The 21,297-nt window shown below is 41.1% G+C and overlaps 2 protein-coding genes across 3 annotated transcripts in view; both read left to right on the top strand.

Moving 5' to 3' along the window:
• The window catches only part of LOC102223831 (connector enhancer of kinase suppressor of ras 2-like), an 83,711-nt gene extending 79,331 nt beyond the window's left edge, over positions 1 to 4,380 (top strand). For both annotated transcript variants that reach the window (XM_023328197.1, XM_023328198.1), the window contains one exon: positions 597 to 4,380. In XM_023328197.1, the coding sequence (XP_023183965.1) occupies positions 597 to 806 (210 nt within the window). In that variant the 3' untranslated portion in view covers positions 807 to 4,380. The remainder of the gene's footprint in view (positions 1 to 596) is intronic.
• Positions 4,381 to 6,929: 2,549 nt separating this feature from the next.
• On the top strand, positions 6,930 to 19,357 carry LOC102224090 (MICOS complex subunit MIC27). The gene is made up of 11 exons (XM_023328199.1): positions 6,930 to 6,975; positions 9,487 to 9,585; positions 9,666 to 9,791; positions 10,663 to 10,717; positions 11,812 to 11,910; positions 14,971 to 15,062; positions 15,178 to 15,288; positions 16,451 to 16,652; positions 16,752 to 16,907; positions 17,040 to 17,174; positions 18,835 to 19,357. The coding sequence occupies exons 1-11, from the start codon at positions 6,964 to 6,966 to the stop codon at positions 18,921 to 18,923; spliced, it is 1,176 nt and encodes a 391-aa protein (XP_023183967.1). The 5' UTR covers positions 6,930 to 6,963; the 3' UTR covers positions 18,924 to 19,357.
• The last annotated feature ends 1,940 nt before the right edge of the window (positions 19,358 to 21,297 follow it).

Here is a 21,297-nt window from a genome sequence, read left to right as displayed (position 1 = left end):
TAATCGGCTAATGTTGAAAAGACACAAATTTACATTGTTTACATTAAATAAGAAATTAAACTCACACATGAATAAAATCATGTTGTAGCCATCATCCTCCTACCGCTTCCAGTCGTCTTTTCCACCAGTAGTAACATCTGGTTGTCGATCATACGACTCGCAGGATGTAAAAAAAAATTTTCCATTTCAGTTTTGCGGAATACACTACTTTCAATACAGCCCCCAAAACAAATCACCTCATGCTAGCGCAACAAACTTTTTACGCTAGGAAAAAGATCCTAGCGTAAAAATGCTAGGAAAAAATGTACAATTTCTCAAAATTGCCGTTCTTCCATTAAGCAAATTTATCTTCATAATTCCAATTATATGGTCAATGGAAACGCAGCTGCTGTTGACAATATTTAAGCACCCAACCATGAAGTGTTAAGTCTCGGCTTGTTCTTAAAGCGAGCTTTGGTCACTATCAGGTCCGACCTAAGGCACAAGTCGAATGATAAATCTATTAAATCTGATTCAATGACTTCATCTAAAAAGCTTTAAATTGTTTTACATTTCAAGACGAGTTCCATCTTGTTGGTGTCTCTTTGGTCCTGCAGGCCAAAGAGTCTGAGCTGGAAGTGATCTGCGCCCTTCTCGAGGACCCCACGCTCTGCTCCCAGACCTTCAGAGAGTGGAAGCAGTGGCACAGCGAGCTCTACGCCGAAATCTGCCAGCTCAGCCCCGGCACCAACGGCCAGGATGACCTCTCCCCGATGGGCGCGCCCCTCATGACCCACACGCACTCCTTCATCGAGACGCACGTGTGAGGTGTGCGGCACGGGGCAGCCGACGCGCGAAACCCCAACTCTCGGCCCGGAGAGCCTCCCGTTGTCCCGTCACGACTCCGAGCACGCACTCACACACAAACACGGGGACAGACTTTGTAAGATGTGTAAATATCACAGAAGGGGGGGGGGGAGCAGTCTGAGAGGTGCGTGGATGAACTTTTGATAATCACGAGGACCCTCCCCCCACACAGGGTGCCTATTGCATGCCTGAACAGAAAGCATTAATCTTCCTTTGTCTATGGAACTCACCTAAAGTCCACACGCTTGTCGAGCAAAACAGGAAAACAAACAAAAAAAGGGAGACTTTGAGCCCATGTTTTGTTTCTTTGTGTTTTTTTTGTTTGTTTTTGTTGTCGATGTTAGAGGACGGGGGGAGGCTATGTAGCAGCAATACAGACGAGAAACCTTTTCACCACAGCACTGTACTTTTCTACTGACGAACTTTGCACCCAGAGCCACCAGTTCTCCCCCTTTCTCTAAAAATTGTTTTCTTTACTTCTCATTGCATATCTCGTTGATTTACAGGGAAACCGCTGTTATTTCAGGCTGATCTCTCGTGGGAAATTGTGAGAACAGGAATAAATATAGAAACGCCGTTTCTATATTTATTTTTTTTTTTTTCTTAAAGCTGTTTCTCTGGGAACCCATGAAATTAAGCATCAAGCAACAACTGTGCCGGCCACAAAGCACGCTCCTTTAAACTGTGAAGTGTTCAGACGTCCTTGCAGAAGGAGGCTCCTCTGTTCAAATGCAATCCCGGTTTTTTTTTTGCACCTTCTGATTTCTTTGTTCTCCTTCTTCTCCCCCTCTTTCCCCCTATCTAGTAGTTCTCAAAAAGACTTGTGTAAATGTGAATACTGATGTAAATGTTTGAGTTCCACTACCACTGTGATACGCTTCTAGAGGTAGCGGAGAGAGACGGTGTTTCTATTAGTGTGGGTGCAAGACTACTTTTGTTTTTCTTTTTCCTTTTTCTTTTTTTTTACCTTTTTTTTTTTTTTTTTTTCCCACTCAATGCAAGAGCAAAGGAGTTCTCTTTTCAAAGAAGTCACTCACTACAAAGAATGCACTTTCTGTATCTCTGTGTCCCATCGGCTGCATCACAGGGTCTCCGTCTCATCGGCCTCCTTCCCATTGCTGTTCAGATATCAGGTAAAAAGCGTTTGCCGTCTCATTTGCTAACGATTCGTGTACAGTCTGCAGATATATTTAAGCCTAGAGGAGAATATATAAATCTATTTACGTTTTTGTGTCATAGATATAATGTAAAGTAAGTAAGATGTATTCTATGCCAAGGTTTTTTGCAGTGCCCCGCCCTCCACCCTCCTCTTTACACAGGGCGCTCGGCAGCGGTCGTACCGGCTCGGCTCACAGCTGGCCCATTTCTCTGCGATGCGTTGCATGAGGAAAGGCCTGGAACTGGTCAGAGTGGGACAGGGTAAAAATACTGTGGATTATTTTTCTTCCTTTTTTATTTATTAGTCTTGTAGCGCATGGTACATGCAAAAAAGTACGTTTTTTGTTGGGGTTTTTTTTTTTTTTTTAATAGCGTATATTTTCAAAATCTTTCTTTCATTGCATACGGTTTAAAGACACACACTGTACATCCGAAGGTGATATTTCTTTTTGCTGCTCAGCTCTTTTGTAATGCAGTTGTTGAATTTCGTACTCAAGCGGACGGTTTCAGTTTGTTGTTTATTGGTTCGTCTGCAGTGTCTCCTGGAAGTATTCACAGCCCATAAACATACTCTGAATTTGTCTCATTAATTCCTCAAACTTCGCTGTATTTAATTAGGATTTTATGTAACAGAGCCAGGGCCGGATTTAAAAGGATGCGGGCCCCTGGGCCGGAGCCCGTTTTGGCGCCAAATCCACCACAAATAAACTCTTCTACTAATGCAAATACACTAATACATTAATAGGTATTATAGGTAAGTCCTATAAACAGGTGGGTATGAATTGATGCATGGTAGGTTTAATACATCCGCTGAGCAGTAATCCCATGTTATTCTCCCCTAAATACAAAGCTCCATAACTTTAAGCTTTTCACATACTTAATTATTGTTTAGAGTCATAAACAAAACCCAAATATTAATACAATTCTCCTTATTTTGGTCTTTGAATTTCATATAAAGTACAATGGAAAACATGCATTTAATAAAAGAAATGAAAAGTCTGTGGGGTCCCCCAAAAATTGAGACCCTGTTCTATTTTTAATCCCTCTGTTGCTTAAAAGAAATAGTTGAATATAGTTTTCATTCTTCTTTTTTTTTTTTTTTTACAAATAATATCTGAAAAACACGGCATGCTTTCGTGTTCGTCCCTCATAAGTCAACACTTTGCCGCAGTTTCACCATGAGGTCTGTTGGGTAGGACTCTTCTGGATCTTGAGATAAATATGTTTCATATCATCGTCGTTTACCACGGGCCTCTCCGCTGCTTCCTCTATCAACGCTCTCCTCGCCGGCCGTGTCTCGGTGGCTTTGCAGTTCTGCTACGCGAGTTAAAAACTAACCCAGCTTTTAACTTCTCCTGCACTTTATTTCTGGCCTCTCTGCTGTGTTTCTTAGTCTTTATCAGGCATTTTGTTCATTCATTTTCCCTAATAAACCTCTGAACAGATTGGATTATTTTTTTAGGCCTGTCGGAGCAAAATTTTATTTGTAATATATTTTCATACCAGGCAACGTTTTTGCTGGAAGGGGATCTATTATGCGAAATTCCCGTTTTGCATAATGCAAATTTTTGTACTTCCATTCGGGTTTCTGCTGCTTCTAAAAAAAAGAAAGAAAATGAAACAACCCAAGCACTATAAAAAAACAAAAAAAAAACGCCCAGATTTTTTGGGGGCCATAATCCTTTTTCAATTTCTGGAAAATAACTTCCCGATAGTTAAGGCCACATGTAGCGGCAGCTCCAGTCAGCTGGTTTTACCGCTGTATGCGCTTTACAATGGCTGCTGGAAAACATGCTGAGTTGGGCTTATTTGGATTTAAAATGACAGGACGCCATAGAACAGCTCAAAATCCAGAGAACAGAGCAGACTAAAATCTCATTATCTAAATGTTTTGTGTAGCCCATAGACCTATCATAACTCACAATAGGTCACCTTTAACTTTAGACTATACATTTGAGTTGAACTATTCCACAAAAATCCTGGTGAAATGCTTTAAATGTATATTGTTATTGACTGTAATTTCAAATATGTGCGCAAACACAGCATAGGAAGGTTCATGGGGTGTTATTACTTTTACGAGACACTTCAAAAAACGTTTTTAGGTTTCTGTCTCTAGAGACATTAGTGCAGTTACCTAGGAATCCCTGTGAGGAAGTGGCTGATGCTGGCTGGTGACGGACTACCACACTGGAATGGTCTGTACCAATCGCTTCATCTGCAACTTCAGGCCAAGGACTCAATGGTGCCCCCTAGTGTCCAAGACTGAACAATGTGTAGCACCGGCTGCATCCAGCACTAACTACCGTGTGTCCTGATCTTGTTTTTTTTTTCTGTCGGTCTTGAGTGGATTTCTTTCGTCATGTAACACTGAAGTGAAATATCCAACGCATCCGCAGCTCATGTTTTCCAACGGTTAATTTCAAGAGTGCCACAAAGAAACTTAACGATGCAAGCACTTTCCCTGTGCCTCCCAAAACCCTCTCTTTGACAGCAAAGGTCTTTCACCACACCAGTGTTGCTCGCAGACACACACACACACACACACACACACACACACACACACACACACACACACACACGCCTGTCGAACAAGCTGCGATGCAGTTTCACGCTCTTCGATTTGTCGTACGAAGTCTTCTCTCTCCAGCTCAAACTGTAGACATACTGTAGATGAAGGAGTTCTGAGAGCGGTTTGCTTGTACACACTGATTGTGTTGCCCCTCCCGGATTTTTTTAAGGGTTTTGTTTTGTGTGTGTGTGTGTGTGTGTGTGTAGACCTGCAGAAACAGGCTGAAAAGGGAGATTCCACTGTGTGTTCTTTCAGGGGTGTACACCTTATGGTACATTGCACAGGTGTGTAAGATGTAAGTTGCACTGCGACATTAAAAAAAAAGGAACATATTGCTCTTTTTCAAGGATAATATTAGCTTACTGTTATTCTGTACATTCAACTGACTAAAGATATTAAAAAGAAAGAAAAATGACATTTATTCTTCCTAAAGTAGCCTTTTTTGATTTCATATATATGAAAGTACATAAATATATATAAATATAAATATATATATATATATTACAGAAAATACAGATTGTAAACCTAAGTTGTTAAACTTTGACTTCAATAAACTGAATCCTCTGCACTATGAGCTGCTGTTTCTTTCTGTGTCTGATGCATTGGTAGTGTTCTTGTAAAGCGAGTATGCGGGTTTCAACGTCACAAATGGGAAAATTACATAATTATTCCAGTAAAAATGTGACACTTGTGCATTATAGGTCCATGATGCTCTGAGGTGTATCGTATTTTAACCACTTATTTTTGTTATTATTGACGATTGTGGCTTCCAACTAATAAAAGCAAATGCATCATAAAACAATCATAAAACTAACAACAAAAAAGATGACCCTAGAATGATGCGGTATGGAAAACATTTATTCAGTGTACTGATTATATGCATCTTTGGTGGGGCTCCTTTGGCATGAATTACTGTATCGATCCAGCATAGCATGGAGGCAATCCGCCATTATTGGCTCAGACATCTCTTCTTCTTGATAGTAATACCTTGTAAATTCTGTATTGGGTTTTTGGTTTGGTAAGTTTGCTGGCCAATGAAAAATAGTGACATCACAGTCATTAAAGCAGGTGTTGGTACTTTTGGCAGTACAGGAAGGTGCCAAGCACTACTGTATGTGTGTGTAAGGGACTAACCTGCGTTCAGACGGTGAAAGAGGAGACTAACGTTTATTTATGGTGCTTATTTTATATCATATCTAAGCTTTCTTTAAAAACTGACTGGCACTTAGGTTCAGATACATCCAGAGATTTACGTTGCTATAAGACAGGTGGGGAAAAAAAGGTAATTGAAGTCTTCTTAAAGAGACATGTTGCATGGCAGTAAAATGGCCAGAAGGCCCAGAAGTGCGGATTCACAGCCATTGGCACTGCTAATTGATAACTTAGAAGCAGCATCCAATCATAAAGATATAATGTCACAAAAAAATAATAATAATAATCCATACTGGGGAGGTAACTCTGCTGGGAAATGAAATCAGCATGTCTGTAAAGTTTGTCAGCAGAGGCATCCAGAGCTCCAGATTTCGTGGATGACAGCAGAGGGAATTACCACCACTGACTGGAAAGTTCATGCTGGGACTCAAGCAGGTTTGTTGTTTGTTCCTCTCCACTCTTTCTCCAAACTCTGCCACAACGATCTGTAAATACCAAACAGCTTTTCATACAATATAAGCCTGGTGACCAATGAGCAGAAGCACAGTCCATTTCTCCTTCGCCCAGGCAGACAGATGCTGTCTGGGATTCAACGGTAGCTTAACAGTTGTTGCATTATGCCATGGATATTATGGGCTTTGCTTCAGCATTATTTTAATGATGCCTTTTATCCCCGTTGTTTATACATAATTCTTTTATTTTATATTTTTTGCCAAGCTTTTTTCTTCCAAACACTAACATGTTTGGATACCGAACAGCCGGCTGCCAGTTTAATTAATAAGGATCTATCATGGTTCACCCATTTTGAGTAGAATTTTGACACCAGTCTTCCTCGTGTATTTATGGACAATAACCTTAATGATATTTATCTTGACACCATATTCAGATTTTCTGAGAAATCGAAGTTTGGAGTTTCATTCGCTATTATCTAAAAATAATCAAAATTAACGTAAATGAATGCCTGAAATATCACTCTGTGTAAATAATATAGGTAATATGTGTCTATTGAATTGAATTAATGAAATAATTTAACTGTACAGTGACACTCGACGGTGCTGCGGTGCCGCGACGTCAGTAAATGTGCCTAAAAATAACAGACTGGGTTGGTAAAAAAAACAAAATCCTCAAGATCTCCCACCCAAGCTGCAGGTGCAACATCTGTCCAGTAGATGGCGGGAGCTGACCGTTTCAAAGCAGCGAAGGTTTCAATTGGACGAAGAAGAGGGAGGATCGCTGTCATGGCGGCCAAGGTGAAAGTTTAACGTGATTTATTTGGACGTTTTTCGTTGTTTTAACCGTGTATTTTCAATGAACGCATGCGTCATGTGCTATAGTAGTCCTGTGTTGAGCTTTAAATGAGCTATTTATGTGACTGTCACCTTCCAGCTGTTGGTGCTGGACTGTAACTGCCGATGCTAACTCAGCTTGGCTGGATAAGTGTCGGTTTAAGCGGATGATATTCCTGCATTAGATCCCTTTCAGACACCCGTGACAGCTGCCAGAGCTTCATATTTGTTTCTGCGACTTTATGTCCCCTTTTACGGTAACATTAGGAATACCTTTAGTAGCCGTCTGCCTGGCTAAAATGAAACAAAAAACAAAAGCAAACGATTGTTTACATTTTTTTTTAATGCTGTCACTATGTGACGTCAGGGCTTTTACCAACAGAAATGATTTACTGTTTACGGTTCTTAAGTTAGCTTTAATTCTAATGAAAGGATACACAAACCAAAGTCAGATACAGGTTGCGTGCATACGGTCTGTAAAAGACACTATGTAGTTTCACCTGCGATTTTGCTTATACTAAGGGACCTTAAACACAACCTTTGAGCATTTCCGTTTTCAGCAAACAGAATTCTTAAGAAACGCTGGATTGAATTATTTTTCAAAAATATTTAAACAGTTATAAATAACTAAATCTAATTAGATAAAGCCTGTGTTGATTTTTAAACTAAACATATTTGATTTCTTGTTTGGGAGTCAAAACTAAGATTTTTGAAAACTAAATTCTTATAAGCTGCTGTTACATTAATGTTTCATACACATATATGCAGGTGTGCTCACACAGGTAAATCCCCTCCATACTACGACGCCACGATACAAACATGACTCTTCTTACGTATTTACGCAACTCTAAATTTAGCTATCGTATTCAACAAAGGTTTAGTAGATTTAAAACAGAGTTGTTGTATTAGGAAGGCCTGTCAGAATGTCACATTTTGCTGGACGAAGGTTTTGAGATAAAACAATAATATTGTTGTTTTGAGATTCTTCTCAAGAAATGGCATAGTAATGCAACTACATTCGGTCAAAGATCAATAAACTTTCATTTCAAATGAACATTTAGCACATTTTAAGTACAAGAAATAAAATAAAACAACCCAAACAGCAAATATAGTGGACTTTGAAGTCTCTGTAAACAAAACTGCACTTTAATAAAGATGCTTAGTTGGAACCAAAGCACCAGACTGAAACCTTTCGTCACACCCGAGACACAAGAAAAAACAATCACGCAAATGGGAATTATTGTGCTTGTTTTAATATGTAATGCGATTAATTAATGCATTTTGTTTTGAGACAGGCTTAGGCAGCGATGTTTTCATCTAGGTTTCCAAATAGTCTGACATTTTCTTTGACGTCTCATCGAAAAGATTTTGAATGGCTGGAAACAGGATGACAGGCGATTGGGACAGTTTTGAAAATGTAACTCTTTAAAACCGTTGTATGCCTCGACACAGGCTTATTGTTGATTCAGAGGCCCATATTCTAAATGCTGATGTGTTCCCAAAAATACTCTTTCGAATATATGACTTTACACTTCAAAGACAAAATATTAATTACAATTTTCCGAAGAGAAGGCAGATAAAGAAGAGAGCTGGTAATATTCTGTGGTTTCTAAAACACTGTCACGCTTCCCTGAGATCATCATCCACCATGAAACCTCACCTTCTACACCCTGCAACACCTGTGAATCATTTTTTCCCATTGGCATGAGAATCTGACTTTCGAATTTTTTTTCTTCTTCTTCTTATTGTGTCGCAAGCGTTAGACAGCAGAAACAAAACACGAAGAAGAGCAGCCTGCAAACCGCGGCTGACCTAGAAAACACCCACAAGGGGGAAACTGGCCTGCAGAACAAGGGATGTGAAGCTGATCAAAGTTTGCAGTTTGTTTTGATGTTCTCTTCTTTGCACAAGCAATTTAAATTTTTTTTACACAAAGAGAGGCGTTTCCATGGTAAAATCTTGAAGTTCAAAGTGTGGCGTTTTGTCTTTTTTTTTTTAACAATTCATTCAGAATCTCAAAGAACGCTTATCAGGTTTTGTGTACAAAAATACGACGACAACGTGTGACGGTTCTGGGAGATGCTTCAGCGCGACCTGGTGCCGTTGTTTCACAGCCCTTCATTATGAACGTTCAACTGAACCTTTCAGTATTGTAAAATGTGCTGTTGTGAAACAAAATTAGACTAAAGAAATAACGTCTAATTGTGCAATTTGTTCATGTAGGAGTTAGATTGACTCCAGCTGAGCATGTACAGAGTGCAGCTTGCTTCTGATTGGATGAAATGTTTGTGCCCCTCTGTCTCAGCAGCCCCCCGGTCTCTGCCACCCCCTAACCGTCTTCCTTTTCCACTCAGACATCACAGCAGTCGCTCGTCTTTCAGTGATAACAACAGCTGCTGCCGCATTAAGCTGCAAAGTGCTGCATTTCCAAAAAAAAAAGAAGAAAATGTTTAATCATTTTCCCCCCCTCTCCAGGTGGCGTTGGTGGCCGTCCCCACGGTGCTGGGAATCGCCTCCATCCGCGTGTACACGGTGAGGGAAGCTCCCGCGGACGGGCTGGTTTCTCGAGACAGGGTACGGCTGGCTGACCCGCAGCATCACCTTGAGGCGGTGTCGCTCGCTGTGCTTTGTCTCAACTCGCCATGTCTCTCCAGCTGAACGTCTACGCCCCGCTGCTCGGCGCTGGCCCGCCTACGGTCGTTCCAGAAAGTCCAGGACTTGTCGAGAGAGGGCTAACGGCGACCAGGGAGAGCGTTTTGCCCGCGGTCCGAGCTGTGAAGGTACTTTTGCTGTTTCTTGCTATATAACGTAGAACATAGCAGGAAACATCCAGGCAAACAGTGTTGATGTGGAGAAAGAGGGAAGATTTTCTCCACCTCAAGAATTTTTTGGTGGACCTGCAGAACTCTCGAAAAGTTAGAGTTCAACTGTTTGACCCTAAATTTAGAGCTGAACTTCTTCTGGAAAAAATAATCCAATTCTTCTTCCTTAACAGCTGGATTCTTCCATTATAAAGATGAAAATGGCCAACAATAATGACACTTTTGAATGAAAAGTTGCTTTAAAAGTCCATTAAAAGTGCCAACTTTGCATTAAAGAGTCATTATTTACCAAATAACACAAAGTTGGCACTTTTAATGGACTTTTTAATGCAACTTTTATAGCAACTTTGCATTAAAGGTGTCACTATTTACACATTGACACTTCATGACAACAGTCTTAAACATTCATAAAGACTCCTTCATGTTCATAGCAGGTGTTAAATGATAGTTTCATATTAGTCTTATGCACACTGAAGGCTTCGTATCTTGCACCTTGCAGCCTTGGCACCTTCTCTTGATTTTATTTTTTTTATTTTTATTTCTGTTCCTCTTGCTCGCGGTTAGCGCTCCATCCCACGAAGCTGCAAGTGCTAAGTGCGGGTATGACGTTTGCAGAGCGCACCGGGAGTTCGACAGGAAATAGTGCTCTTTTTTTTTTTTGCTGTTCACGGCTGTTGTTGTGTTAACAGCAGGGAGATTTGACAGTTTGATTCTGTGAAAGAGCTGAACAAAAAGACAAAAAAAAAAAAAACCGACACAGATTGATATCTGTCTGTTTCAATTCCGTGTTCTTGATAACCTTTTTATAGAGTTTTATTTCTCCGTACAGGGTGCCTGCGTCTCTGTAAAACGGGGCGGTGTTAATCTTTACCATGCAGGAGAGGGTAAGTTAACAGAAGGCACAAAACACTTAAATTACACACTTTCTGGAGTCATTTGTAACAAATCATCTCATGTAGTTATGTGTTGGTAGTTGTTCCAGTTTGGTGAACAAAGCAGGATTTTTGAGTCTCACTGCAAATTAGGTTTGTTGGCAAAATCCAAAATTGTTGAAACCAAACAGTTTACTCATTTATTCCTCATTATAGCACATTCTCCTTTATAAGTGTGTATAGTAAAGAGTTTCAACGGTTGCATCAAAACATGGACTGGTGCTTTATTACCTGGTTAAAATGTGGCTAAGGCAAGAGAAATGTCCAAAACGTTTAGAGAAGAGATGACAGCCATGCAGGAAACGACAACAAGGAAGGAAAAACCCCGAATCTTCACAGAGATGCAGTCGGAGGGTTTGTGAGGTCAAAGTTGAAGGATCAGTTCCTTAAAAAGTCTTAAATTCATTAAAATTTTTTTTTTTTTTTTTTTTTTTAAATCAAGGCCATAAAATGTCTTAAATTCTTTTTCTTTTCTTTTTTTAGTTGGGCTGAAAGACATTAGTCACAGGTCTTGGGAGGATTATTTCATCCCATAGATGTAGTTTTTTTTCTTCTTTTCTGTCAGGCAAAAGTTTGAGTCGCATCCACACATCTCCATTGTGTTCTCTGTCATTCGAGGTGCTTGCGGCTACCGCTAACTAGCTGCTGATAAATCCTTCCTAGCTGGCAAGCTAGCTTTTTTAGGTTTTTCTTCAGTCCGTGGCCGTCACAGTCACCTGCAGCCATTCGCTCATGACTAGAGGCCTGACATTCCTAAAGCGAGTCATAACAGAGTGGAGCTGCTTTAAGTACTAAAGATGCTGGTCATGAAGGGGTTAACCACAGCAGATGTTTAAAGCTGCGCTTTATGCTGAATTTGCGGAAACCAGCTGAAATATTAGTTATATTTAGTTCTGTTTGTTTATGTTTGTGTTCTAAGACAGCTGCATTCAATCAACAAAACTAGATTTCTTTTTTTTTTTCTTTTTTTTGCTGCTAGTTGAGTTTATGAGTAAGGAGTTTGAGTAATGCATCTTTTTTAAACTGTCTCTGTTTATGTTTTCTAGATGTTTATTACTACTTGATAGACCCTCCTCCAGGTTTTCTGCCCAGGTTCGGAACCGTCACCATGGCTGGCCTGCTGGGCATGTTCTTGGCGAGAAAAGGTGACGTGGTTTCCCGTTACCGCACCACGAGTGTTTTTAAAACAGTAGAAAACGGTTACATCATCAGTGGTCGGCGGGTTTTCTGGTCCGAGTTCCTGCGATGACTTGAGCAGCTTCTTTTTCCAAAGCCGCCATTCGTTTTCCATCTTGAACTGTTGAAGACAGAAGTATTAAAGTATACTTGACAGGACAAAAAAACAGGCTTTTACTCATATATGTATGTAGATTTTTTTTGTTCTCCCACCAAAGCGGATGTGAGATCAGAAACGGCGCCAGAGCCGATTCCTCTCAGCCACCTTGGAGTTTCACTTAAAACGTGTTTTCCAGGAAAAACGCTACGTCCTCCCGCTCATCACTTCTGATTTTCTAAAGAGAGCAAAGCATCTAGAGGGCCTCGTAAAAACTTACAGTGGACCGGATTTTGGCCTCCGGGCCTCGAGTTTTGACACACGTGGCTCAGATTGAAGCCTACTCGGCCTAGTCAAAGACCGTAACTAAATCTGAGTAAGTGGGAATCTGTGGCAAGACTTTGGGAAAATATTTCTCAAGAGACGTAAAGAACTGGGAACGATTTCAGACCACGAATAGAAATGCACACCGCACCTTTCAGATTTCTGTCTGCAAAGTGAACTTTTAGACCGGAACCTTTATTTTATGGCTGTTTTTTGTCCTTTAGTGCCCTTTATCGTGTTCCAGTTGTTCAGCCGGCGTTTTGGCTGCCCAGCCTGATTTCACACCTTGATTTGAAGCAGATTCAGAGAAGGCGACTCTTCCTCGTTCGTCATTGATCCTCTTCTGATCACCTGTTGTGTCTCTGCTTTAGTTTTCACCGAAACGTTTGGGATTTTTACATTTTTTCTTTCCCCATCATTTCTCCCTGAAGAACGTTGCTTCAATACGAGTCGTTTAAGCAAGAACTAAGTTTCCATCCTTGAAAAGGTCTCCAGCAGGCGGGCTGGTTTCAGACAGGATGTGAGGAGGAAGGCTTGTTAAAAACAACGTCTTTGAAATGATCCCTGCTTTGTCGAACAAAGTGTGTGTGAGACGTTTTCGTCGAAACCGGCAGAAAGCGGAACCGATCCGATCGCCTCTTGTTTGCAGTTCTGCTACGCGAGATAAAAACTAACCCGGCTTTTAACTTCTCCTCTCTGCTGAGTTTCTTAGTCTTTATCAGGCATTTTGTTCATTCATTTTCCCTAATAAACCTCTAAACAGATTGGATTATTTTTTTTAGGCCTGTCAGAGCAAAATTTTATTTGTAATATATTTTCATAGAAGGCAAAGTTTTTGCTTGAAGGGGATCTATTTTGCGAAATTCCCGTTTTGCATAATGCAAATTTTGGTACTTCCATTCGGGTTTCTGCTGCTTCAAAAAAAAAGAAAGAAAAGAAACAACCCAAGCACTGTAAAAAGAAAAACACCCAGCCGTTTTTGGGGGCGGGCAATAATCCTTTTTCAATTTCTAGAAAATAACTTCCCGATAGTTAAGGCCACATGTGGCGGCAGCCCCAGTCAGCTGGTTTCACCGCTGTATGCGCTGTACAATGGCTGCTGGAAAACACAAGAGTTTTGTTGTCGACTTGACGTTCAAAAACAACTTGCCGCATTAGTGTTGTCTGTGCAGGAGGCTCTACTTCTGCCTTTCAAAGATGTGCGGTTGTATAATTAAGCATCTGTTTGCGACCATTTTTAAGTGCAAGTGTAAATGCTGAGTTGGGCTTATTTGGATTTAAGGTGGCAGGACGCCATAGAACAGCTCAAAATCCAGAGAACAGAGCAGACTAAAATCTCATTATCTAAATGTTTTGTGTAGCCCACAGACCTATCATAACTCACAATAGGTCACCTTTAACTTTAGACTATACATTTGAGTTGAACTATTCCACAAAAATCCTGGTGAAATGCTTTAAATGTATATTGTTATTGACTGTAATGTCAAATATGTGCGCAAACACAGCATAGGAAGGTTCATGGGGTGTTATTACTTTTACGAGACACTTCAAAAAACGTTTTTAGGTTTCTGTCTCTAGAGACATTAGTGCAGTTACCTAGGAATCCCTGTGAGGAAGTGGCTGATGCTGGCTGGTGACGGACTACCACACTGGAATGGTCTGTACCAATCGCTTCATCTGTAACTTCAGGCCAAGGACTCAATGGTGCCCCCTAGTGTCCAAGACTCTGAACAATGTGTAGCACCGGCTGCATCCAGCACTAACTACCGTGGGTCCTGATCTTGTTTTTTTTTTCTGTCGGTCTTGAGTGGATTTCTTTCGTCATGTAACACTGAAGTGAAATATCCAACGCATCCGCAGCTCATGTTTTCCAACGGTTAATTTCAAGAGTGCCACAAAGAAACTTAACGATGCAAGCACTTTCCCTGTGCCTCCCAAAACCCTCTCTTTGACAGCAAAGGTCTCTCACCACACCAGTGTTGCTCGCAGACACACACACACACACACACACACACACACACACACACACACACACACACACACACACACACACACACACACGCACACACACACACACACAAATCAACAGAAAAAGAGTGATAGTGAAATTTACTGAAATGCTTTTGAAAAACTGAAGTTACTAAAACGGTTCCAAATTAATCAGCTTAAATGTCCATCCATGCATTTACAGTGACTCACAAACGCTTTCACACCTTTTTCTTCATATGGTCACTTTACAACCACAAACATAAATACATTTCATCGGAACAAAAAGTGGTATACAATTTTGAAGTATAAAGGTAATTACACACACGATTAAAACAATTTTTTGCTAATAAAAAAAACTGAGAAGTGCTGAGCAAAAGTATTCAGCCCCCTTGGTAAAACATTTGTTGGTATACAAATATTCGATCAGGTTTTTTGCTGCCGATACCGATCACTGAAACTGAAAAACCTGCAACCAGTTAAACAACATTTAACAGTAAGGTTAAATTGTACAAGTCCAATAAGTCTCACAACACTGCCTAGATCAAATAATGTCTAGTAAAAGAGAGAGACATTCATTCAAAGTCTTGTTTGTCACGCTAAAAATAAAAAACCTTTCCAGGCTCCCGTTTCAAGAGGTTAGCGGTTCCGTTGGGTCTGATGAGCGCCGGGGCGTCGGTGTGCTACCCAGCCCAAGCCGTGTCTGTGCTCAAGGTAGCATTTGTTTTTGTCTATTTTTTTTTTCTATAAATATATATATTTCTGTGACTGTCGGGATTTGGGAGTCATTTTCAGATGTAATGCCTCTGCTTTCCCACGCTCCCTGAAGGTGACGGGACAGAAGGTGTACGCCGCGGGGCAGTGGAGCGGCGCCGCCGCGTCGTCTCTGCTCGCCGCCAGGGAACCTGTCGCCAAAGAGGCCGCCGCGTCACAACCGCAGGTTAGAAACGGTCGGAAACGACGCGGGTCGATCGAGGCGAGGGTTAAAACGGGGAGTGGATTTAAATGAGTCGTAGATTTAGTGTGACTTAAACCAGAAACTCTGGTTCAACCTTTAAAGGGACGACTTGCTTCCCACTGGCCGGGTTCCCTCCTTCATGTGTTGAACAAAAATCCCCAGTGTGTCATCGCCGTGATGCGGCCCAGATTCCATTTCCTGGACTTGTACTTTGACCTTTTCATAGATTATTGGTAGTTTTGGGGAACCTGGTCTTTGTGCTTATACCGCAAAGTTATTTTCTGCTCTAAAATGTGTTTTAAAATGATGACTTACTGTTTATTGTCTAATGTTTAATAAGTAAAGCGCTTCTTTTTTTTTTTGTGGCTGTCTTCTTGTATAAACCATAAAGCTGCCGCATTTTTGATCAAGCTGGATATTTTGGCTTCATTTCAAGTGGTTCTTAAAATCAGGCAATGAGACTCTATTAAACCGTGTCACTGCTTTTAAATTGTTTTCTATTGTTTTATACATATGTATTAATTAGTTTTATTTTGTAACCAGGTTGGTGTGCATTGCAGACGTCTGCCCAGGTTGTCTTGAAAATGACATCTAGATCTCAATGGAGTTTACCTGGTTAAATAAAGGAAATAAAAAAAAGAAGTTTCAAAACAATTAAACATATATGAATTCAAAGTTACACTTTTTCTATATGTATTATTACATATATAGTCTATATTATGCTGTAGTTCTGTGAACTTCAAGTCATTATAATGAAACACATTATGAACATCCCTGTTCATCCTCTTCATGAGATTCTCATTCAACCACAGAATGTTTTCAGTCAGAGGTTCAGTCAGAGGTGCTGTAATACAGACCACTAGAGGATTCTTCCTGCCCACATCTAAAACTTTTTCACGTTGCTTTCAGTGGAAATTGAACATTGAAGAATCTAAATTGGATCTTCACTGTAGGGCCGGTGGAGATTTCATCAAAAGCTGACTCTGTTGGCCAAAAGATCCAGCCTGATCAAATTATTATTATTTTCTGGAGTCTCCTGATTGGCTTTTAATCCCAACATGTCCCAGATAAAGCATAAACATAAATCTGTAGTGCTATTGTTTTGCAGTGTGAACTCTTCATATTCTCCTGCTCTCGCCCCCAGCCTCTTTCAGAAGCCGATCCAGAGTCGACTCTGCGTGAGGAGGAGGCCTCGGCCGACCTTCCCACACCCGACCTCTTGGCTAAAAGCGCCGCCGTTTTGGAGACAGAGGTGGAATCGGCCGAGTCCGTTCCCGTTTGTGACGAGCCGGTCGTCACCGAAGAGCCGCCGGTGGCGCTTACAGGAATGTCTCCAGCAGAGATAGGCACGGCTTTTATTCCTCCATCTCCTGCTGTGTCTGTCTCCGTCGGTTTGTTACGCCCTCCTGGCAACTGTGATGTTTTTCTCTCTCTCTCTCGCCCAGGTTGGTCAGCACATTCGGAGCCAGTGCAAACAGAGCCGTCTCGTCCCGCCGAAGACGCGGCCGCGGACGGAAACCAAACCTCGGACGATGTTTCCCTTGACGCGACGCCAGCGGATGCCGTCCAGGACGAGCCGGCTGAAGGAAACCTGCCATCAGGTCAGGAGAAACCTCGCCTCTGAAGACGACTTGTTCATTTCACACAACCAAAATTTTCTACTTTTAGATTCTTGCGTCTGTGCATGACAGAAAGAACTGTTCATTTTGTTCGATTCTCGCCTTCCTGTGCAGCATCCGCCGTCGAATCAGCTGCTGAGTTTGAGCTGGCGGAGGAGCAGCAGTCGCTTCCTGCTGCGGAGGAGACGCCAACCTCAACCCCCGCCACGGCGCCGCCGCCTCAGCAGCCTGCAGAGGGAAGCAGAGAAGGTAGATTTAACTCCACTGATTGGGATCTGTGGCAGAAATGACGTCAAACGGGCTGGAAAAAAAAAATTAAAAATTGGGGTTTTTAAAACTTTCAAATAGTTTTTTTCATTACAGCGACAATATTTAGTGTTTTTAGGAGGATTTTTTGTCGTAGTAAAACACAAAGTGATTGTGCAGTGGAAGAAAAGCACACTAACTTTTAATAAAGAAAAAATATATACAAAAATCTCTAAGATTTTTATATATTGGGCTGAATATATCGGTCTGAACGGATCGAGAACATTTCTGAACATAACTTTTTCAAGGCTTTTCACAATTTTTCATCTGGACTTTGACTGGGACATCCTAACCCAGTTTTACCAAACTCGGTCCTGGAGGGCCGGCATCCTGCATGTTTTAGTTCTCTCCCTGGTTTAACGCGCCTGGATCCAATGTTGGTTCATTAGAGGCCTAAGAAGAACATTGACATGCTGAAAAGGTTGTTGGTGCCACCAGGGAGAGAACTGAAACATGCAGGATGTCGGCCCTCCACGACCCACTTTGGGGACCCCTGATTTAAGCACAAAGACTTCAATCTGAGCATAAGATTTGTCTCTGTGCATCTTTGCGCCAATTTTGATCAGATTGTGTAGAATAAAAAAAATCTAAATATCATGTTCAGTTCAGTTCAGGTTCATTTAATCAAGAACAGAACAGAAAACGAAGTTACATGATAAAAACAAAGCAACCATTGTTTTTGCATGAAGGTTTTCTAATTCGAACCGTTTTCAGAAGACTGCACAATCGGAATAAGGATCTCTAATGTCTACTGGTTTTCGTTTTCTTGTTTTTCTTAAATAGTGACCCCGAAGACAGATTTTCCCACCTGAGCTGTGGGTTTCTGCATCTCCTCCAGAGTCGCCTTGTTTCCACCTGCTGCTTCTCTTATTTTTACTGCTTCCTGTTTTCTAGCCTGAAGGCCGTGACATCTGGTCGAATCCAGATGCATGCCACACCTTTCAGCTTTGTCACCGTAAAGTTTCTGACAACAGTCTGTCCGCTCGACGACCCCGCGCCCGTTTGTGTCGGCCTGAGACGAGATGCTTCGTTATTGCACGACGGGAAACTGTGTAGACGTTCAAAGGTCACCTTTGCGAGGTGCTGCCGTTTCCTTTCTAAGAATGAGCTGAGCCGTTTTCACTACAGAAAGCGAGGCGCTCTTTTCTCTGACACATGCTTTCGTTTGCTTTGACGATAATAAACAATAAGGGGGCAAAAACTCCCCTTCAGACTCCTCACTAAGTGATTTAACCCCATAAATGCACTTAATTGAAAACCTTTATGTTTGCTGACGTATCCATTATTCTGCGTAGGCATCGTTCTGCCTGTGAGGCCACACAATTCAGAAGAAAATCTCATTCTGTTACCAAAACCAGTTTTTCCACTTGCTTCTACTTATGCATCCTAGTTACTGACGCAGCGATCAACACCCGGCTGTATTTTCTCAAGCTCATACGATGAGAGATAAGCCTGCAGGATGCTGCGGCTTGGCTCTTCTATGTTTAGCTCTTCTCAGAATGTTCACTAATTTCGCTCCGTGGCGTTTTTCTGTGCGCCTGTGACTGAGATTTCCCGTCGTTTCCCATGTCTCTCTCTCTCTCTGCCTCTCTCCCCCCTGCAGAGGGCTCCGGTTTCCAGCCAGACCCGGCTCTCATGGACTTCGGCCAGTCCAGCCCCGAAGACGAAGACCTGTACAGCACACGCAGCTGAGACGGGCCGGCCTCAGCCGCGGAGCAGAAGCGGCGCACCTCGACAGATTCACCGTCAGACGTTTCCATTCTCATAGTTTTCTTTTTTTTTTTGTGTTGTTTTTTCTTTTCTCTGCCCACGTTTCCACAGAACACGTCCGAATAAGTTGGCACCGGCGCTGCGTTATGATGAATTTCGGTACACAAACACAGAGAAACCTGGAAAAAGAAACCCACCCACAATTACATTGGAAACAGTTTCTGTTTAATTGTGCAGGAGTTTTCCAACCATCAATTATGCAAGGTGCCGTTTATTTATTGTGATCCAGCCCATTTTTGTTCATTTAAATCTTCCTCTCAGTCGGGCTGATGACGACTACAAGGAGGACTTGTGCTGCTTCACACTGTTAGATGGGTGGTTAAGGAACTCAGAATAAATCTTTATTTTTTTGTGAACTCGTGTTGGATTGTGTCCTGTTTTAAGTGCACTGCAAAACATGAATGTATTTCTATGAATTTAACAGATTTTTTTGACACACAATAATCTGTGCTCAAAATTGCACTAGATTAGTCTCTTTTTTTTTTTTTTTTTAAAAGATATCTTTAAAATTTTCTGAGCATTCAGAGGCCAGAAAAAGACCCTGGCAAAACCTTAAACTTATTTTGATAATTTTCTTTTCTCCCTTCATGGCTTTAATCTCGACCAGATGATTGGAAAAGAGACAAAGTTAGCGCTTCAATTAAATAGTTTTGCATTTTATTTGGGTAATTAAATACGAATATATTTCCCATGAATCCTACATATATTGAGTGTTTGTACTTTTTGGAGTATTGTAACGTTAAGACATAATTTTTCAATGTATGTTATTAGGATTTAATGTGATAAACCAACAATTATAGTGGATTTCGAAGGACGCACTCCCTGCTCTGGTTCAGCTTGTAGGTCAGAAAATAAAGTAATAAAAAAATTCCATAGTCTGTAAATTTGATTATGACGGTTTAAAGTGCACTCACTTTACTCACTTTAAAGTGAGTAAAGACTGAGTATATCAGTCTTTACTAATATACTCAGTAAAGACTGAGTATATTAAATAATTTTAAATATCTAAAATGATCAAAATGAGCAGGAGCTGTTCCTCCTCCAGCAGCTGTTAGTCTATAGGCTAAAAATTACTCTGAACAAACGTGTGACCTGAACCAGTCAGCCTCATTTATACAGGACGCATCTCGTCTACTCTGAAACATGGCAGCACCAGCACCGTGGTGTGAGGACGCTTTTCTTTACCAGGTCAGAGTTGATGGGAAGAGGGATGGAGCAAAACACAAATCCATCCTGGAAGAAACCCATTTCGGAGGCTGCAGCTGTTTTTAGGCTGGGGTCGAAGTTCATCTTTCAGCAGCTCAGCAAATGTAAACATACAGCCAGAGCTATTATTGTTTATATATCGCGGCATATTTCTGCTCTGGAATGGGCCAGCGACTCAGCTGAAAATTGTAGCAAAAGATAAATCAATAAATATTGCTTCAATGGGTCGGAAAACACACGTACATCACATTTGTCCAGATTGTTATTTGTAAGAAATAAACAAAAGCCATTTATCCAGTTTCTTCCACTTCACTGTTATACACTACTTGGTCGATGTATCATCTGTCACGTAAGATTTATGGTTGTAAAGGTGAAAAAGTTTATTTTGTTTTAGTTAACCTGTAAAATCTCCTTACCAGATTTTATTGCTAAAATTATTTTTCCTCTAAACATATTGAGCTAAATTTTTCTCCTAATGATTATCCTCATTTGCCCTTTTATTCTTGTTTCATGTCTACTGAGAGGTTGAGGGCGTTGCTATGGCTGCTATGCTAACATTAGTAGGCATGATGCTAACACTGGCAAAGTTGGATGTCATATTGCTTAACCATAAAATGGCTGTTCACATATGGCTACGTTGCCGCGTACTCATTAGTTGGACCAACTCAGAGACTGACTCATATGAATGAAATGTTGGTGATTAAATGACAATTTAACCCCCAAATTTCCCAAACATTGCAATGTGCAAAATTAAAAAGGCTTTACAGACCATTAAATCACCACTTACACTGCATGGAAAACTGATGTTAGTCATGGAAAGGGTCTCGTTGAGAACAAGCGGGAATGTTCCGTGTCCCTTTGTTAAATTTTAGCACCACCTGTTTATAATTCGAGCGAACATCCAGTACAGAGGGAACATGGTGTCCAACTCTTTATAGCTCCTTTATTGCTCCTTAGAGGAACCAGTGCAGGACTACTGGACCTCATAAACTCTCCACAGGTCCGTCCAGCACCATGACCTTTGGAACTATGTGTGTATGACTGTATGTGAAAGCTCATGTGTGGGTAAATCACAAAAAAAAACCCATTA

The sequence above is a fragment of the Xiphophorus maculatus genome, chromosome 23 (assembly GCF_002775205.1).
Source record: "Xiphophorus maculatus strain JP 163 A chromosome 23, X_maculatus-5.0-male, whole genome shotgun sequence".
Lineage (NCBI taxonomy): Eukaryota > Metazoa > Chordata > Actinopteri > Cyprinodontiformes > Poeciliidae > Xiphophorus > Xiphophorus maculatus.
Note: the sequence above shows the minus strand (reverse complement) of the source record. Positions and strands in the feature narration are given on the sequence as shown.

Bases quoted from the DNA above. Each gene is read 5' to 3' on its own strand.
- LOC102224090 (XM_023328199.1), top strand. The intron at 9,586-9,665 runs GTACGGCTGGCT...ATGTCTCTCCAG, and splicing joins GGCTGGTTTCTCGAGACAGG to CTGAACGTCTACGCCCCGCT. The intron at 16,908-17,039 runs GTCAGGAGAAAC...CTTCCTGTGCAG, and splicing joins TGAAGGAAACCTGCCATCAG to CATCCGCCGTCGAATCAGCT.